The sequence below is a fragment of the Anopheles bellator genome, chromosome 2 (genome assembly GCF_943735745.2).
Source record: "Anopheles bellator chromosome 2, idAnoBellAS_SP24_06.2, whole genome shotgun sequence".
Taxonomy (NCBI): Eukaryota; Metazoa; Arthropoda; class Insecta; order Diptera; family Culicidae; genus Anopheles; species Anopheles bellator.
In genome coordinates, this window is record NC_071286.1 from 64,310,362 (window position 1) to 64,326,589 (window position 16,228).

General features: G+C 48.3%; 6 protein-coding genes across 7 annotated transcripts; 4 read left to right on the forward strand and 2 right to left on the reverse strand.

Annotated features, from left to right (window-relative positions):
- Positions 1–115: 115 nt before the first annotated feature.
- LOC131211963 (uncharacterized) lies at positions 116–1,337 on the reverse strand. The gene has a single exon (XM_058205661.1). It carries the CDS (start codon positions 1,261–1,263, stop codon positions 376–378), a length of 888 nt encoding a protein of 295 aa, XP_058061644.1. The 5' UTR covers positions 1,264–1,337; the 3' UTR covers positions 116–375.
- On the forward strand, positions 1,331–3,069 carry LOC131211962 (zinc finger protein 70-like). The gene is made up of 2 exons (XM_058205659.1): positions 1,331–1,524; positions 1,594–3,069. Exons 1-2 carry the CDS (start codon positions 1,390–1,392, stop codon positions 2,428–2,430), a joined length of 972 nt encoding a protein of 323 aa, XP_058061642.1. The 5' UTR covers positions 1,331–1,389; the 3' UTR covers positions 2,431–3,069.
- LOC131211961 (myotubularin-related protein 14) lies at positions 2,897–8,843 on the reverse strand. Of its 2 annotated transcripts, XM_058205657.1 has the most exons (7): positions 8,313–8,843; positions 6,032–6,551; positions 5,207–5,948; positions 4,775–5,134; positions 4,137–4,247; positions 3,448–3,873; positions 2,897–3,367 (listed from the first exon to the last, which is right to left on the reverse strand). In XM_058205657.1, exons 1-7 carry the CDS (start codon positions 8,391–8,393, stop codon positions 3,211–3,213), a joined length of 2,397 nt encoding a protein of 798 aa, XP_058061640.1. In that variant the 5' UTR covers positions 8,394–8,843; the 3' UTR covers positions 2,897–3,210. The 2 variants fall into 2 exon arrangements, with proteins under 2 accessions (XP_058061640.1, XP_058061641.1); XM_058205658.1 differs by lacking the exon at positions 4,137–4,247.
- Positions 8,844–9,128: 285 nt separating this feature from the next.
- Positions 9,129–11,023, forward strand: LOC131209546 (cyclin-dependent kinase 8). Its single transcript, XM_058202636.1, has 6 exons — positions 9,129–9,444; positions 9,519–9,770; positions 9,836–10,239; positions 10,314–10,626; positions 10,690–10,737; positions 10,799–11,023. Exons 1-6 carry the CDS (start codon positions 9,223–9,225, stop codon positions 11,018–11,020), a joined length of 1,461 nt encoding a protein of 486 aa, XP_058058619.1. The 5' UTR covers positions 9,129–9,222; the 3' UTR covers positions 11,021–11,023.
- A 232-nt stretch (positions 11,024–11,255) lies between these two features.
- LOC131208572 (uncharacterized) lies at positions 11,256–12,725 on the forward strand. The gene is made up of 6 exons (XM_058201365.1): positions 11,256–11,378; positions 11,541–11,621; positions 11,683–11,790; positions 11,851–11,964; positions 12,025–12,197; positions 12,280–12,725. The coding sequence occupies exons 1-6, from the start codon at positions 11,327–11,329 to the stop codon at positions 12,628–12,630; spliced, it is 879 nt and encodes a 292-aa protein (XP_058057348.1). The 5' UTR covers positions 11,256–11,326; the 3' UTR covers positions 12,631–12,725.
- On the forward strand, positions 12,681–15,468 carry LOC131207865 (tRNA-specific adenosine deaminase 1). Its single transcript, XM_058200498.1, has 2 exons — positions 12,681–13,817; positions 14,844–15,468. The coding sequence occupies exons 1-2, from the start codon at positions 12,790–12,792 to the stop codon at positions 15,400–15,402; spliced, it is 1,587 nt and encodes a 528-aa protein (XP_058056481.1). The 5' UTR covers positions 12,681–12,789; the 3' UTR covers positions 15,403–15,468.
- Positions 15,469–16,228: the final 760 nt, after the last annotated feature.

Consider the following 16,228-nt stretch of genomic DNA (forward strand, 5'->3'; position numbering starts at 1 on the left):
CCACAGTCCCATCAGATCAGACGACTCCAGCCACAAATCCTTACGATCCAGCCTTACAGAACATACAGTCAATATTAGATTGTCTACTCTTAAAAATGTATTCATTGCCGGGTGTTCCACGGTTTTGTCGAAAACCGTTTATTGATAGGTATTGGCTCTACAATTGTTCATTTGTTCAGTTTCAATAAGACTATTGCATCACTGTCGGTGCTTTTGGGAGTTTCAGATCGAAATTCTTTGCGTTGAACCATAGTATGATCTTCAAAGTTATTGATAAACTTAACCTATTTAGGCTTCCATATGTCCATTTGCTTCCATATTCTCGTAGGCTGCATCCGATCGGCAACCTTCGCTTGAAAATGCTTTGCTCGTGCCTTATTTGTAAGGTGTTTTCTCCAAACTCTCAGTGCTGTCGAAAGAATTGTCCTTACGGAAGGTGTTTGTGTTGTGGTAGTATCGGTATCCGCCGACTGTTTGCTTAGAAGAGCCCCCCGCGTGTTGTTCATTTTTGGTGTTTCGAACATATGGTGTCCCACGATGAGAACTGTGTTCTTGCCTCCTTGAAGGTCCTGCTGCTTTTCGTGCATCGTGAGGTTCAATTTTTACCACGTTCGCTTCCACATCTTCGTTCAACGTCGAGGTTGCGGCACTTTCCGTGTCACTTTCCGCAAGCGGTTCCTGTTTGAGAGGTTCACTTTCTACCGCTTCAACATCATCATCCCGAGGATTTGTCAATCCTATCAGCTTGCAAGGAGCAGGAACTATGAACCTGGGATCGTTCTCTTGTCGCTTTTTGCAGTACTCTACCGGATTGTATGGCTTGTAGTTATCATCCTCCCAGCATTCTTCGTCTTCCTGCAGCGATCCCACGGCGGCGGTTTCCGGTGGAGTGTTTACAATCAGGTTTTCTATGGCATTCGATTCATATTTCGCGTCGCTCGATGCGGTGGTCGCCACGGTATTCTGGTACAACTCTAGTTCACCCCGACTAGGACAAGTTCGGAGATGTTCCTTGATCTTTTCTTTCGGCATCATGTGGTATGAGTTGAGTGGACAGCGTTCGAGCTTTATTTCCGGGTTCTGTCGTTGGCATTTAACGAGGTGTTTGCCGAACGACTTGGGCGGAACCTGATGCAAACGGTTAAACGGGCACTGTATATAATCAGACATTTTTCTTGCGGAGCTATTTCCGTAGCTTTTCGACTGGCACACTTTGACGAACTTTTGACGGATCGCCCCGAACGTCTTAAGTTTGGTTGTCATTTTCCGTGTCAAAACAGGAACACAGAAAACAAACAATGCCTTCAATTGCAAAATGATAAAAGCTAAATTCGTCCTATTTTCTGGATTCAACTGGATAGGGTAATTAAGTGTCAAAGCTGTGAAGAAATGAATTGTTTGTTAGTAGAAAGTAGTGATCACTTCGGCGAAATGCCGAACGTGTGCCGTGCGTGCAAAAATACAGCTGTAAAAACATCTCTTTGGAGCTACAAGGATCAGTTTGAAGCGTGTACTGGACTGGAGGTATGAAGACTGGGCGGTAGATTTTGCCTCTAGCTGTCCTGTGCTAATAAAGTTTCGTTGTCCCTGCAGATCTCACCGACGGACGGGTTGCCATCTATGATATGCGATAGCTGTGTGGCGGTGTTGAAAATCGTGTATGATTTTAGGACCATGTGCCTAACGACCGATGCCAGCTGGCGGCAAGAGACAGAAACGGGCACTGCGGAAACTTCCGAATGTAGTAGCGAAGCGGATCTTGTAACAGACCTCCTGATCAGCGAAGATGTGGGTTGTAGTTTCATCGAATGCGAGACCCTCGAACAGGAGGAAGAAGTGGTTGAGGTAAATCCACTTTCACCAGTCAGTCGGGTTAGTTTTGAACAAGATGCAGATGTAACCGTGTTATCGGACGGTGAGGAGACGATATATGAAACGCTAGTGTCGTGCGATGACGTGGCAAACCACGAACAGCATGATCAAAATGTGGCCCAGCACGACACAAACGAAGAGTCTAGCGACAGGTGTAGTCCCCTGCTGGTGGTGGTACCTTTAAAAGTGTCGCCAACAAAAACAGCCTCGGAAAGTGAACCCAAACAACGCTTTCCTTGTCTGGACTGTGGAAAATCGTTTTGCAATAAACCCAATCTGTATCGCCACTTAATTTCACACAACGGCCAGAAACCGTTCCGTTGTGACATTTGCGGAAGCGGCTTCACACAGAGCGGATCACTCAAGCAGCACAAGTTGATCCACGAGGGCATCAAAAACTACACGTGCTCGGTTTGCAACGACAGCTTTACGCAGGGAAAATCTCTCAAGCTGCACATGCACCGGCACACCGGAGCAAAGCCTTACCCTTGTCAGCACTGTCCCGCACGGTTTCGCCAGAAGGGTTGTCTGATGCGCCATCTGCAGGTGCACGTATGACACGTTTTCCTGCGCACAAAGTCCAAAGTAGCAAAAGTTTCGTTTAGTGGCGTCACGAAATCCATGACTGAGAAAAGTTATACCATTAAGTTTCATGTTTACGGAAAAATGGGTACATGTGCCCAAAAAATGAAAATTCTTTAGCTTCATTACTAACGTTAAGAAGATCAGCGAGCTATAATGATTAAGATGGTTTAATGAAAGTAAATCATCACTCAGACAGCGAGCTACATTTATATGTGCAAATGTGACTTATCTCTTAGGTATTGCGTGTAATAACATAAGTCGTCTGTACCAAATTTTTCTAGTAATGCTTAGTGGGTATTTAATTATCCCTGCATTTGCTCTAGTGTGTTTGGAATAGAGGCTTTTGCGCTATGAAACGCAAAACACAGATTGTGCATTATCGAAAGCATTTCCTATATAACTTAGGACAAATTGTTAGAAAAAACACACTTGGTACAATCGGTGTTCTGCTTTTTATTAGAACAAAACAATCACCCGCTTCCGGAAAGGGGTGCAAACACTGCCCCTGAGTTACACGCGTCGCTTACCAATAAGTTTTATAAATTCATAGAACCAATAGACAGAAGGGAGAACTAACAAAAAATTAAAATAAATGTAAAAAAGACAGTGTGTGTCAATTCCAAATACGCTCCGAGCGGAAGACTTCCTTTTTTCACTCCCTGACTCCCTCTCACACGCGCAAAGGCAACACGGTGTCCGCCGATGGGCATGAAGTGTGTGGAAGAGCAGAATCGGTCGACGGCCCAACCACAATCAAACCGAAGTCCGGTGAGCGAGCCCCACTTTTTCCGCAAAATTACCGAGCAAGGTACCGAGCGCGGAATCGGGGACGGTTTTGAATTTGAACGCAATTGTCGAGTAATAGCAGTTGTAGAATAGGGTGCGCACCTGGTTTAAACGTTCGCGGCGCCTAAAAGACGAGAAGAAAACGCAAAATGCAAACGGTCGTCTCAGACTTGTAATTTCGTCGGCGCTAACGATCTGACTTACATGGCATAACAGTCGTGACTGAAGGATGAGTTAAAACAATCGTCGTCGATGATCGTACCGCAGCTTGAGTCCTGAGACGGCTGGTGTTGTGGATGGGACCCGTGTCCAAAGGGACCCGAATGACAGTGGAGAGGAACCGCTGCCGGATGGTGCTGTTGGTTTGCGTTAGGGGTCGTGGCATTGAGACTAGGATGATCGGTCGGCCGCCCAGCACCCGGGTGATTGGTGTTACTAAACAGATGGCTATATACATGGTGCAACTGATGTGGTGCTCCCCCGGTGGCATTGCACAGTTCCGTGGCCGAACCGGTACTGCGAAGGCTGCCGGTTCCCGATATCATCTGCCAGCTGCCGACCGACAGCGAGGATGTCGATTCTTGTCGCTGCCGCAACCTACTCGCTACCGGAACCGACACGGGACTAGTTCTGCGGAAGAAAGAAAACGAACTACACTCAAAACAGTTCCAGTGGGGAGCAGTGACATGGAACAAGTGTTGACATAGCAAAGGACTACGAAAAGCAGAGGGATCGCCCCGAGCGATCGGTCGATCCAATTGCAAACAAATTACAACAAGAGACAGTTGCAGTCCAGCTGCACTGGAGATTCGTCGACGAGGAGAACATAGATACAGAGAGCTTTCCCGGACACCGCCAAACCGAATATGACGGAAGCCCGGGACACTACTAACCTTTTCTGTTGCGGTGACCAAGCGCAATGATTACTGAGATTAGTAGTACTATCGTTCGATATGCATCCAATACTGCTATTACTATCGTGACTATGCGCTAACCAGCCGTTACTGTGGAAAGGTTCAGAGGGACGAAGAAATTGGGAAACGGAACATATCGGGCGGGATTCGGAAGGAGGAGATATTGCCAAAGCATTGGCCCGACGGAGAAAAGTGGAAAAGATAAAACAGGCAGGTGAGGGGGAAAAAAACAGATAAAATGCGTGAAATTGACTAAATGTTTGGTAAAAGCTGTAGAAATATTCTAGAAAGTACAGGAAAAGGCTTTATGGGTAGTACAATCTCAAGCTCTCGAGCATTATCGGCACGGAAGTGGCCTTCAAAGTGAAGCATGTTTGGCCGGGACTAGAATTTTGCCTTCTATTTGGAGATTTTCCCTCCAAAAACCAAATGGAATGTAGTTTAGAAGAATTTTAGGGAGCTCTTCAAAAGAAAACAAATCTTGAGAAGAAATGCTGGCAAAACTGTTGGTGTAACGAGGTAAATCGAATGATTCTACAGACAGTGACTGCGCAAAACCATCCCCGATGCCAATATCTCGAGAGTGCGATAGTGAGCCGTGCCACGTGCATGCTTACCCATTGGTTGCATTCAAACTGTCGTCATGCTGGTGGTGATGGCCGCCGACGATCGGCCTTCCACTGCTCATGCTGTAATGACAATCGGGATGGTGGAGACTCGAACCACCGATCGTAACGTTGATACCACCGGATCCGCTGCCACCACCACCGCCGCCACCACCAGCACCACCGATACTGATACAAGTCTGAGTGTCGTGTTGCGACGAACTACGACCGCTAAGGCAACTGCAAGTGGAGTTCAGCGAAACGCTCGAGCCCCGACTTTCGCCATCGAGCAGAATACCGTCGAGCATGCTTTCGCTATCCGTTCGTATCACGCCTATGCTGCTACTGCCACTGCTATGTTTGCTTTTGTAGCTGCAAGAGAGGGACAGTAAGTAAGTTAGGATAATGTTTTTGGCGCGGCCGTGAAGATTCAAGCGATCGTACCGCTGTCCCAAGATGCTGTACTCATCCTCTGCGATGTACTTGAGCACGTAAAAGCAGAAGAAAAATATCACCTCGCCCTTGTTTAACCGATCGGGCAGATTGTGTCCAAACAGTAGCCAATCGTAGGCAATCGTAAAGTAGAGCATCTGGGCCGCACTTAGCGACTGATGGATGGCTCCGTCCGCCCAGAGCGACAGTCTTAGCAGCGAAATGAACAACGGTGTGCGATCCCAGCCGCTGATACAGTGGATGAGCAGTCCGGAACTGCTCTCCTGCAGATACTTGAGCAGCAGTTTCAGATAGTTTTGCGTGATCCGCACCAAATCCCAGTCCTTGTAGTTCTCCCAATCGATGTTGAGCAGTGCCGTTGCCGCGTCTTCCGGCACGCCTATACTGGCGTCGACGTGCGCCTGCGACCAATCGAAGATCAGCCCCTCGCCTGAGTAGTTATTGTCGCGATAGTCGCGGAAAAATTCACACCCCGGATATGGGAGCGAAACGATGCGAAACTCGCTGTATCGTTTCTCCTTGTCCACCTTTTCCGACGACGTTACGTTCATGCCGAACTTGACCTTTTTCTTTTCCACCATAAAGTCCACAATTGTGCCCACGTTCAGTGTCTTCAGCAGTTTGATGTCTTGGCTGCGAACGCGATCGAACAGCTGCCAGTCGCTGTTGGTGATCGGCTCGTCGTCGAGCGTGTCCTCGGGCAGCGATGTTTCGCGTGCCTCGTAAGCATCCTCTGCGGGCAGGGTTAAGAAAACAGTTGCTCGTTAATAGTCCTGTACGCACCATTCCGTGACAGAGGTAATCAACAGTACAAACCGTCCAGTGTTGGCGAGGTAACGGTCGAGTCTAGGCTATAGAAGAGGTAGTCTAGCCCGGAACGTCCATAAATCTCGGGCCCTCCGGAAAGTGTGGCCGATCGGCAGATGTACTTGCCCTTGTACAGTATCACTGGGAGAGGGAATCGGGCCCGGCAGCGGGCAAAGCGTGCCTTATTGATCAAATCACGCAACTTGTTTCCATCGTACGTGGTTTCGTAGATCGTTTGCTGCTGCTGCTGCTGAGCAGGGGGCTGTGGAGCGCTGGGTGGTTGCTGTGATTGTGGCCACCGTAAGTCGGTGGCTACGTTACTTGGGCGGGGCAGGAAATCGCTGTTACCGAAACCGTTGGTGGCCGGTGGTTGAGTATTGTTGCTGCTGGTGAAGTTCTTGTACTCGTACTCCGGTATGAGCAGGTTGCTGGGATAGTGGGCCGATAGTTCACCGGTGCTGTTGCTGATCTCGATCACACTGTAGTCCTGTTGGAGTAGTACGTTACACCGATGCATAACGTCATTGCCCTGGAACAACGAAAACGGTACATTGTGGTTACTTTTATCGTTCAACGAACCTGGATTTGCATGTTTCGCGGTTCGCTTGCATTCTTATCTTCAAGATATGTTCACCCGCACCCTTCACTGTGCAACAATAATGAGACGTAATAACTGGGCGGTTTGGCGTTTCATCGAGTGCGATCGAAATTTGTGCTCCAAAGTAGAAAGTCCGATCTGGTTCAATGGTCCCGTAAAGTCTTACATTACCATTTCACTCCGAGAAAGCTCATTAATGCCGTCGGTGTTCGATCTGTACGCGATCAAAACAAGTTACGTATGTGCAATGCATGCGAACAAGTGGTGGCATTGTAAATATTATCCACCAGGCTGGCGAAAAAACCTATTTGGAGACAAAAAAAGACGTGAACGTGCGAAATGGACTTTAATTGTCCTTGCAAACTACGCGTTATCATAATCGAGCCAGCTCAACGTAAACAACGATGCGACGCGTAGGTTACTTCGACGTCTTTTATCGGCACTGTTTGTTTTTAAGTTCGCCTTCGCCCCCCTTTAATATCTGCAGTAATTGAAAATATTTTATGTGTTCTAAAAATACCATTCCATTTCCACTTTCCCTTCGGCTGCTGGCGTGGCCACTTTCCACTCATGTGTTTTTTTATGTCGGATCCATCCCGTTTCGTAAGAGTGATGGTGAAGCCCCACAGTCTACAGGTTGAGGAGGCAAGGATAAAAATAAAACACCCTCTCGGTACCAGGCCGCGGATTTCCGCGACTAGGTCCGCCTCCGCACACAAGGCGAAAGCCAAAACAAAGCGGGCAAGAGAATGCACTTTCTTTATTCGCCTTGCGCAGGAAGTTTTGTTTTGGTGTGCTGGCAAGGGGCTTTGTTTTCTTCCTGTGTTTGTTCGCGGTGTGGTTTCTTGCCCCGGCAGCTTCACCGGGGCAAGAAGATCGTTTCACTCCATGGCCATGGAGCCGCGTATCGGGCACTTCCCGGTCAAGCGAGTCTTGTTATTGCTTGCGGTTTCTCGACTGGGACCGAGCGCGCCATAAGCACCGCGAACGTAAATAAGGCACTTCATCGGAGCAGACCATGTAATATACGATGTTCGACAAGCGCCCCGCGGATGCGTGTGTATGCATCTTGGGGTGCATAGTGGTAGTGTTATGACATATTGTTTCTACAATGTTTCTGTTATTGGCTCTCGGATCCCGTGGGATCAGAAGAATTCACGCACACATCCGCCAACGGGTGAGTGTGTGATTGCGGATTACCGGACCGCGGACAGCGAACCGTGGCGCCAGCCCACGAGACCTTGTGGGCTGCTTATCGCAGCGTAAAAACACGCAACAAACCGAGGACGTTTACGTCAACGTCAAGCGAAATATGGGTGAATAGGTTAGGGTTATTACTGGCTAATCTAGCAGTCTGGAGCATTACGGCACACTACACGAGCTAGAAGACAACCCGAGAATCGGGAATATCGTTGACGGGCGCCTCCTAGCGCTGTTGCAAAGAGCGTTTGACAACAATTGCGCATTTAGGCACGTTGGTGTGTTCCTAGACACAAAAGACCTCCTTTCTAGCGAATCGAAGCGCCATTTCGATTATTCACCCACATGCCCTTGGAGTTCCATCGAATCGGCACGAACCGCGGAATCTCGCTCCATCTCTCTTTCTCGCCAGCCTGGAACACCTTGTTCCCTTGTCGTTGCCTTTGGTGGCCCCCCACCCCCCAATCCCTAACGGCACTGATGGTCACCTACATTTTCACAATCCTTTGCGCGGTACATATTTTTGGCGAAATATTCCAATAACGATTGGATGTCCTGGATTTCGCAATTCATCCTTGCTTCTGCACATTGACGCCGACTGTTGGGAAAGGCGAGCACGCACGACGAACACGGCGAGGTGTGCTGTGATGTGGCAAACTTTCTGCGCTTTTTTCGCTGCCTCCGCCGCTGTTGCTGGCGCTGCGTCTGGCGTACTGGGACTGGGGACACACGTTGCGGGTGCACACCGTAATTCGAAACCCTGGTGTTTTCCCGGATTGTAAACACCAGCGCGCTGTACACCAGCTTTTTGGGTGCTCGGGGACGAGACGCACGGTGCTCCTCCTGCACTTTTTGCTACGCAGAACGCACACGCGGAAATGGACAGTCGACTACCGCAGGAGCAGGGTACAGAAACGAAGTGGCAGCGGAATAGCGACACACCAGACACTGGTACCGCGACGAAGCACTGGCTAAATTGGCAAAACAGACGCAATTTTCACTTTGACCACCACGATTTAGTTTTGCTGGCCAGAGCACCGAAACGAGTCCGAATGGTTGGAGTTTGTGTGTGAGTAGACGTTTCGGATGGCATTTCGCTGGCTGCGTTCGTTTAGTTTGTTTGACATCGCGTTCCCCTACGGTTGCTACGCCACTGTGTAGTGACACGATATTGTCAGACTAGCGCAGCCGTTTGTTTATGTTTCGAGCGCTTTGTGATCAGACGAAACAGACGGTAGTCGGAACATTCCTCGTTAAAATCCGTATGGAATTTGTGAGCTACGCGTCGTAAACCAACGGCCAAGTTTTCTTCAATCACGACGCCCTCCTCGAACGGAAGCATCCATCTTCGGTGCGTCCCCATTTCCAACGGTCCAACTTTGTCACATTCTTGCTGGTGACCATGACCACCGCTGTTATGATGGATTACGAGTTTAAGATGAAAACCCAGCAGGAGCGGGCCAAGGTAGAAGACTTGTTTGAGTACGAGGGCTGCAAGGTGGGCCGGGGAACGTACGGTCACGTGTACAAAGCACGCCGCAAGGAGGGTAACGACGCAAAGGACTACGCACTGAAACAGATCGAAGGAACTGGACTTTCGATGTCGGCTTGTCGCGAGATTGCGGTAAGTGCACAAGCCAGTCAAGTGTGTAGTGAGAGCAATGTGTTTAAAACTCGCTTTTCACATCCACGTTTCAGTTGCTGCGCGAACTAAAGCATCCCAACGTGATCAATCTCATCCGAGTGTTCCTGTCCCACACGGACCGGAAGGTTTGGCTACTGTTCGATTACGCAGAGCACGATCTTTGGCATATCATCAAGTTTCACCGGGCGGCTAAGGCCACCAAAAAGCCCGTCATGGTGCCGAAGGGGATGGTGAAAAGTTTACTGTACCAGATTTTGGACGGCATTCATTACTTGCACAGCAACTGGGTTCTTCATCGGGATTTGGTGAGTTTAGCTAAACATTCCCGCTAGTAGCGTTAGGGTGGTGTCATTTTGTTAATTCTTTACAGAAACCGGCCAACATTCTTGTGATGGGTGAAGGCAACGAACGAGGGCGCGTGAAGATAGCCGACATGGGCTTTGCTCGGCTATTTAACGCCCCGTTGAAACCCCTAGCGGACCTTGATCCGGTGGTGGTCACGTTTTGGTATCGTGCGCCAGAGCTACTACTTGGTGCGCGCCATTACACGAAAGCGATCGATATCTGGGCCATTGGATGCATTTTTGCTGAGCTGCTCACATCGGAACCTATCTTCCACTGCCGCCAGGAGGACATCAAAACAAGCAATCCGTATCATCACGATCAGTTGGATCGTATTTTCAATGTGATGGGCTTCCCGCAGGACAAGGACTGGGAGGATATCAGGAAGATGCCGGAACATCACACGCTCACGAAGGACTTCAAACGTTCTAAGTAAGTATATCATTGCTAGCGCCCAAGTGATAAAGTGGTCCCTAACCATAGCTCGTTTGCCCTCCATTAACCAGTTATGCCAGCTGCTCCCTGATAAAGTACATGGAGCGCCACAAAATTAAGCCGGACAGCAAAGCGTTTCATTTGCTGCAGAAACTGCTGTTGATGGATCCGAATAAGCGCATCACGTCGGAACAGGCAATGCAGGATCCTTACTTCTCGGAAGATCCCATGCCGACGGCGGACGTGTTTGCGGGTTGTCCGATACCGTACCCAAAGCGAGAGTTTCTCACTGACGAGGATCAGGACGATAAGGGTGAGAAGCGGCAGCAACAGCAAAACAACCAACAGCAGCAGGGCAATCAGCAGCAAAATCAGCAAGGAAATGTAAGCACGGATATGGCGTGGCTCAAGGGAAGTTTTTAATTCCATATTCTTTTCCCACGACAGCAACAGCAGCAAAATGCTCAACAACAGCAGCAACAGCAGTCTGGAAATGTAAGTTGTTGGTGTGTTTTTCATAATGGGACATTTTATGCATAATCTCAATCTTTTCTAGCCCCAGCAAATGCAACAGGGTGGTGGCGGTGGGCAATCGGGAGGAGGCATGGATCATAATGGGGCGAAGCGGGTCCGGATGGCGGGTCCAAACGGACATCCGAACAATCAGCAGGGCAGTGGCATGACCCAGCAAGACTATCATCAGCAACAGCAGCAACAAAATCAACAACAAACTCAAATGATGTTCAACAATGCCAACAACTTTCAACAGCGGTATTAAAACTATAACTATGTTTCAGTAAGCTCGAAATAATAATAATCATGTATTAGGCATAATTGGAAGCTATCTTAATGTTTGGTTTTTGTTTTCAGTCTGGGAAATGTTTTTAATTGAATTATCGAAACAGAAATCCTTATCCCTACGTCCCTAGCTCACAGCTACGCTACTGGTTTGAATTGAATTTTTGACAACAGATCAATCGAAATGTCAACAAATGTTTGTTTTGGGTTTTCGCGGTTCGTTCAACGATTTCTACCGTATTCGTGGTTTTTTGGTCCGCTACTATTAAGAACCCTTTTTGTGAAGATGAATCGTGTGTTCAAACTAAACACGGGCTTTGACATTCCTCTTCTCGGCTGTAAGTAATTCATTCGGCACTTCCAATTCGATTCTAATCCCTGCTCCGTGACTTTCGCTCGAAGCGCACTCCAATCCGTACCGCATTTCTAGTAGAAAATTATTCCATCGCCAATCAGTACTTCGTGCTTGTTGCATCACTTATTCGCAATTCACTTTGCAGTTGGAACCTATCAGATCCATGGCCAGGAGCTTATTTACGAAACTTTGGATTACGCTCTTAAAGCCGGCTATAGGCACATTGGTTAGTATCTTGCGCCTTAGGGCACCGGTCCATTCTGAACAGCTGTATACTTTCCTCACAGATACTGCTATCGTGTACCGTAACGAGGAGTTTATCGGAAACGCACTAAAAACGTTGCTGCCAAAGTACAATTTGAAGAGGGAAGACATTTTTATTACTTCGAAGTTGAGTAAGTAGTGGACGGAATCGAGCACAAACTGCGGGTCGTTAATCCTGTTCGTGGATATAGTTTCGCCGAAGGATAAAAACCAGAAGTACATTGAGCAGATGGTGCGTCAATCGTTGGCTAAATTGCAAACCGATTACCTTGACCTGTACCTGATCCACTGGCCTGGTGTTAGTGGTAAGTGGTGATAGTGCGCTGTAAGCTCTTTTCGTATTTAAGACTTTCCATCCACCACAGGCCTCCCGGTGGATCATCCGGACAATGAGAAGCACCGGAAGTTAAGCTGGAATGCTCTGTGTCAGTTGAAGAAAGAAGGGCACCTTCGGTCGATCGGTGTTTCGAATTACACGGTCAAACATTTGACCGAAATGCTGAATGATCGCAATGGTGTTACACCGGCGGTTAACCAGGTAGCTGGCTCGAGCGAACGTTACTTGGCGTCAATATTTATGTTTTATTTGCCTCACAAACACCTTTCGTTTCCTCCTGCAGGTTGAATGGCATCCGTACTACTATCAACCGGAACTGTTGGAATTTTGTCGCCAGAAAGGTATATTCCTGCAAGCTTACTCTTCGCTCGGGTCATCCAATACGAGCGAGTTACGTTCGAACGCGACTGTAGCGGCTGTGGCCGCTCGCCTAAAGAAAACACCGGCTCAGGTGCTGCTCCGCTGGGCGGCACAGCAAAACATTGGTATTCTACCGAAGGCTCGATCACGTTCACACGTCGAGAACAATGCGGCACTGGATTTCGAAATTCCTGACGAGGATATGACGCTGTTGAGTAATCTGCGCAACTCCGTCGGTCACAAATTTGCCTGGGATCCGGAACCGGTAGTTTAAAAACGAAAAATTCCTTTAAAAACCACTGTGCCTTTCGGGGGTTCGCTTAAAGCTTTTTGGTCTGTGAAATAAACGTTTTTATTCTTTTTATTCTATGCGGCTTTCTAAAAGCCTTCAACAAAAGCGCAATTTCACACAAAATAGTCGTAAAACGGTAAAATGAACAGTAAACTGGCAAACTGCATAGCGCACGAGTGTTTGGTAAAGTTTGACGGTCTGCAGAAAACCGGAAAACCAAATGAAGCCTTCGAGTGGACTATTCTCTCGGCGATCGTGCTCGTTCGCACGAGGCCTAGCTTGTCGCATCAACAACGCGACCCGGACACAGAACAGGACGACGACGAATCCTACACCGTGCAAGTGGTTGCCCTCGGGACGGGGACGAAATGTCTCGGGGGAACCGAACTGAGTCCCCGCGGCGATCTGGTGAACGATAGTCACGCGGAGATCTTGGCTAGACGTGCATTTCTTCGTTACCTTTTGGAGCAAATCGAAATGGCCGCCGAGGGCATGAAGGATTCTATATTCGAGCGTGTTTCTCCCGGGGGGAAATTCGATTTAAAAGATGGCCACTCGTTTCACTTTTTCACGACCCACAGCCTGTGTGGAGACGCTAGCATATTCGAGTTGGCAACGACGAACGCCAGTGACGACGGAGAACCTCCCACTGCAAAACGTCCGAGACGGACACCGAGTGATGGGGGAGAAGAGAACGTCCGTTCCGTGGTCACTTCTGGCACGACCGGTGGAAAGCTGCTACAGCCACTTTCCGATAGCGAGTGTGATCTGATGGTACAGACGATCGGAGCTGTAAGGACTAAACCGGGTCGCGGGGTGAGAACTTTGTCAGTTTCCTGCAGTGATAAGATGGCCCGTTGGGCGGTACTCGGTGTTCAGGGTTCATTGCTAATGCTCCTGTTAGGGAAACCCATCTACCTCGCGAGTGTGGTGCTGTGTGAAGGCACGGCATATTCGGAAACTGCTCTACGAAGAGCAATTTGGGAGCGCTTCGAAAAGGCCACGAAGGAGTCTGGACTGCGACATCCCTTTTCGCACACCTGTCCGGAGATCGTAGCGGCAATGAATGGAACTCCGTTTCGGTTTCGAAAAAACCGTCCTCTTGCAAACAACACCGGAATGTATCAACCATCGCCTTGTGGAATCGTGTGGAGCAATGTTTCTGTCCGGTAAGTTGATGCACACAATTGGTTCCCATTCACTTACAGTGTCGAATAATCCCTAAATTAAAAATTATTCGTTTTCAATTCAAGTAATTTAATTTCCTTATCATCAACGCGTATGTTAACCGTATCAAAAGAGTTTCGTGAATAATCTGAAAACTCTTGCCGATTATGTAGCATTCTGTCCCTCCCAGACTCGGAAGGGCCCGCAGCACAGTATCGTAATGATGGAAATTAGTTTAGTGCACCAATCCTCATCTGGCTTGTACAGTGCCCGCAGACCTCGGCATGGATGAGAGTAATTCAATTACACTTTTTCCTCCGATTACAATTCACAATGATCGCACGCTTTCGGATCCCACCCGGTGAACACAGCAGCAGAATTACGCAGCGCCCCCGGAGACCGACAGAAGTCATTTGGTACATTTTACAATTCATCAGGATGTGGACCAGGAACCAATCTGTCTATCGTTTTACAATCTATCCACGGTTGAAGCCTGAAGATCTTTCCGTCTGCCTAGTAGCAGCAAGAGACAAAACGACACATAAATAATTATTTTCCTGCACGATTGCGCTTTCAATCCCCCCACGGGGAAGTGGAAAGATAAGGTACAGTTCCTTCAGCCGACCTGTCTTTCGTTGGCCTCGGAATCTCGGAGCGATGGTTGCTGCAGAGGGCATCGAGGACCACATTCTTCAATGCGTTGCAGCACTGCACACGTTTGCAGTCATGCCGCCTTTCGCTCCGGCTTCTGTTCCGTTGCAACCCCTATAATCTCCTTTAATAGTAATTAATGTTGCACAATTATAAGCCGTTTCACGTTGTTCTCCACCGAGCTGCCATTTGTCGGAGGTTTCGCTCCGTTTTCCATTAGGTCGCGGCCGAGATTATTTTTGCGCAATTCCCGTTTCACTAATCTGAATTTGTTTTATTTTAAACTAAAAACTCTCTATAGCTATTTATCTTTCGGACTCGCCGTTCGTTACAACAACGCCCAATTTGACCCGTGGTTCGTTATGTTTTTGTTGCAGGCCCCATGAGGTGGAAGTTAGTGGCCGGCGACACGGAGTGACAAAGCGTAAACTCGCAACACCGGCGGCTCGATTACGAATTTCCAAAATTGAATTATTTGCCAGCTTCGCGCGAACGTACGTCAACAGCCGGCTGGTCGGCGACGGTAATGGTGGCGCTGAAGGTTTGCATAATTTAGTTTCAACTCAGCGGCAGCGGCAGCATAATCACGCCACCGCCGATCACCCGGGGGAACACCGGCCCCGGGAATGCGGTCAGCCACAGCAGCGGCAGCAGGATGGTTGTGGGCAGCGTGCTGCGACAGTGGCTGCCATACGGGATGCTGGCGAGCGGCTGTCGGGCAAAGGAATTGCCGACGACAGACAGCCGGCGGATATTGCGAAACTTTCGTACGCGGCTGCTAAGGCCCTTTCGGTGGATTACCGACGACAGTGGACCGACGTACGCGACACCGTGTTTGGCGGGTGGACAAAAAAGCCGGATAGTTTCGGACAGTTTTTTATTGATGCTGACGCCTGGCCCGAACTTACAGCGGATCGACCCTCGGGCAACTGTTAGCGGTGTTTTGTGCTTGTTTCTGTAGAAAACTGAATTTTCCAGAACTCTCGTTTTGGCCCACTTTATGTGTATTGTTTCACGTAACATGTATCGTTTCAATATTAAACCCAAGAAATAGAAATATGGCATAAAGTGGCATAGTATTAGAAATATGATATTTTATCTCTACAGGGCCAATATCACACATTTTAAGGAGATTACATTATGCTTCTACTATAGCAAATTCAGCAAAGAACTAAAGAAAAACCCTTTCCACTCGAAATGAAAAAAGTCACTTATCTTTTCATGGTGCCGGTAGAAAGCAGACAACCGGCAAATTGTCTCTAGAATGCATTCTTCATCCCCTTTCACTCCTGTGACAAGAAACGCATTTGTACACTTTTTGGACGACGGACGAAAAACGGCTCCAACACCAACTGCCGCTAGGAAGTGGCGCTGTCGGGACTTGGCTAAGGCCTTTTTTTGTCTTGGATAGATCATGCAGTGCTGTTGCAGTGTGTTTAATTGGCTTCTTCTCTGGGTACCGTCTTGTCAGCTCCGTGGCACGACTAAGTCCATGCGATGTTGATTGGATTTCTTCAGGGTTCGTACCAATCGACAAAAAAGCATTCGGAACCTGTGCGAGAAGCCATTTTTCCGTTTTGCAACAAATGCTTTGACGGGAGCGCAAAAACGTTTGTATGCGAATTGGAATGAAAAACGAGCCTTCCCCCTTCATTCGATATAAAGCGATTAAATTTGATTGCTAAATCACCCTTGTAATATTTCATAACTTTGTGTATTTTATTGATATCTTTCAGATGCTCTCTGTTTACGCGTCTTTCGG

Excerpts from the sequence above, each read along its gene's own strand:
- LOC131211963 (XM_058205661.1), bottom strand. The coding sequence starts at position 1,263 with ATGACAACCAAACTTAAGACGTTCGGGGCGATCCGTCAAAAGTTCGTC.
- LOC131211962 (XM_058205659.1), top strand. The coding sequence starts at position 1,390 with ATGAATTGTTTGTTAGTAGAAAGTAGTGATCACTTCGGCGAAATGCCG. Across the intron at positions 1,525-1,593 it reads AAGCGTGTACTGGACTGGAG|ATCTCACCGACGGACGGGTT; the intron begins GTATGAAGACTG and ends TTGTCCCTGCAG.
- LOC131211961 (XM_058205657.1), bottom strand. The coding sequence starts at position 8,393 with ATGAATTGCGAAATCCAGGACATCCAATCGTTATTGGAATATTTCGCC. Across the intron at positions 4,248-4,774 it reads AGTTTGAATGCAACCAATGG|TAACGGCTGGTTAGCGCATA; the intron begins GTAAGCATGCAC and ends ACCTTTCCACAG. Across the intron at positions 3,874-4,136 it reads TGGTCACCGCAACAGAAAAG|AACTAGTCCCGTGTCGGTTC; the intron begins GTTAGTAGTGTC and ends TTTCTTCCGCAG.
- LOC131209546 (XM_058202636.1), top strand. The coding sequence starts at position 9,223 with ATGACCACCGCTGTTATGATGGATTACGAGTTTAAGATGAAAACCCAG. Across the intron at positions 9,771-9,835 it reads GGGTTCTTCATCGGGATTTG|AAACCGGCCAACATTCTTGT; the intron begins GTGAGTTTAGCT and ends AATTCTTTACAG. Across the intron at positions 10,738-10,798 it reads AGCAACAGCAGTCTGGAAAT|CCCCAGCAAATGCAACAGGG; the intron begins GTAAGTTGTTGG and ends AATCTTTTCTAG.
- LOC131208572 (XM_058201365.1), top strand. The coding sequence starts at position 11,327 with ATGAATCGTGTGTTCAAACTAAACACGGGCTTTGACATTCCTCTTCTC. Across the intron at positions 11,965-12,024 it reads CCACTGGCCTGGTGTTAGTG|GCCTCCCGGTGGATCATCCG; the intron begins GTAAGTGGTGAT and ends CATCCACCACAG. Across the intron at positions 12,198-12,279 it reads TTACACCGGCGGTTAACCAG|GTTGAATGGCATCCGTACTA; the intron begins GTAGCTGGCTCG and ends TTCCTCCTGCAG.
- LOC131207865 (XM_058200498.1), top strand. The coding sequence starts at position 12,790 with ATGAACAGTAAACTGGCAAACTGCATAGCGCACGAGTGTTTGGTAAAG. Across the intron at positions 13,818-14,843 it reads TGGAGCAATGTTTCTGTCCG|GCCCCATGAGGTGGAAGTTA; the intron begins GTAAGTTGATGC and ends TTTTTGTTGCAG.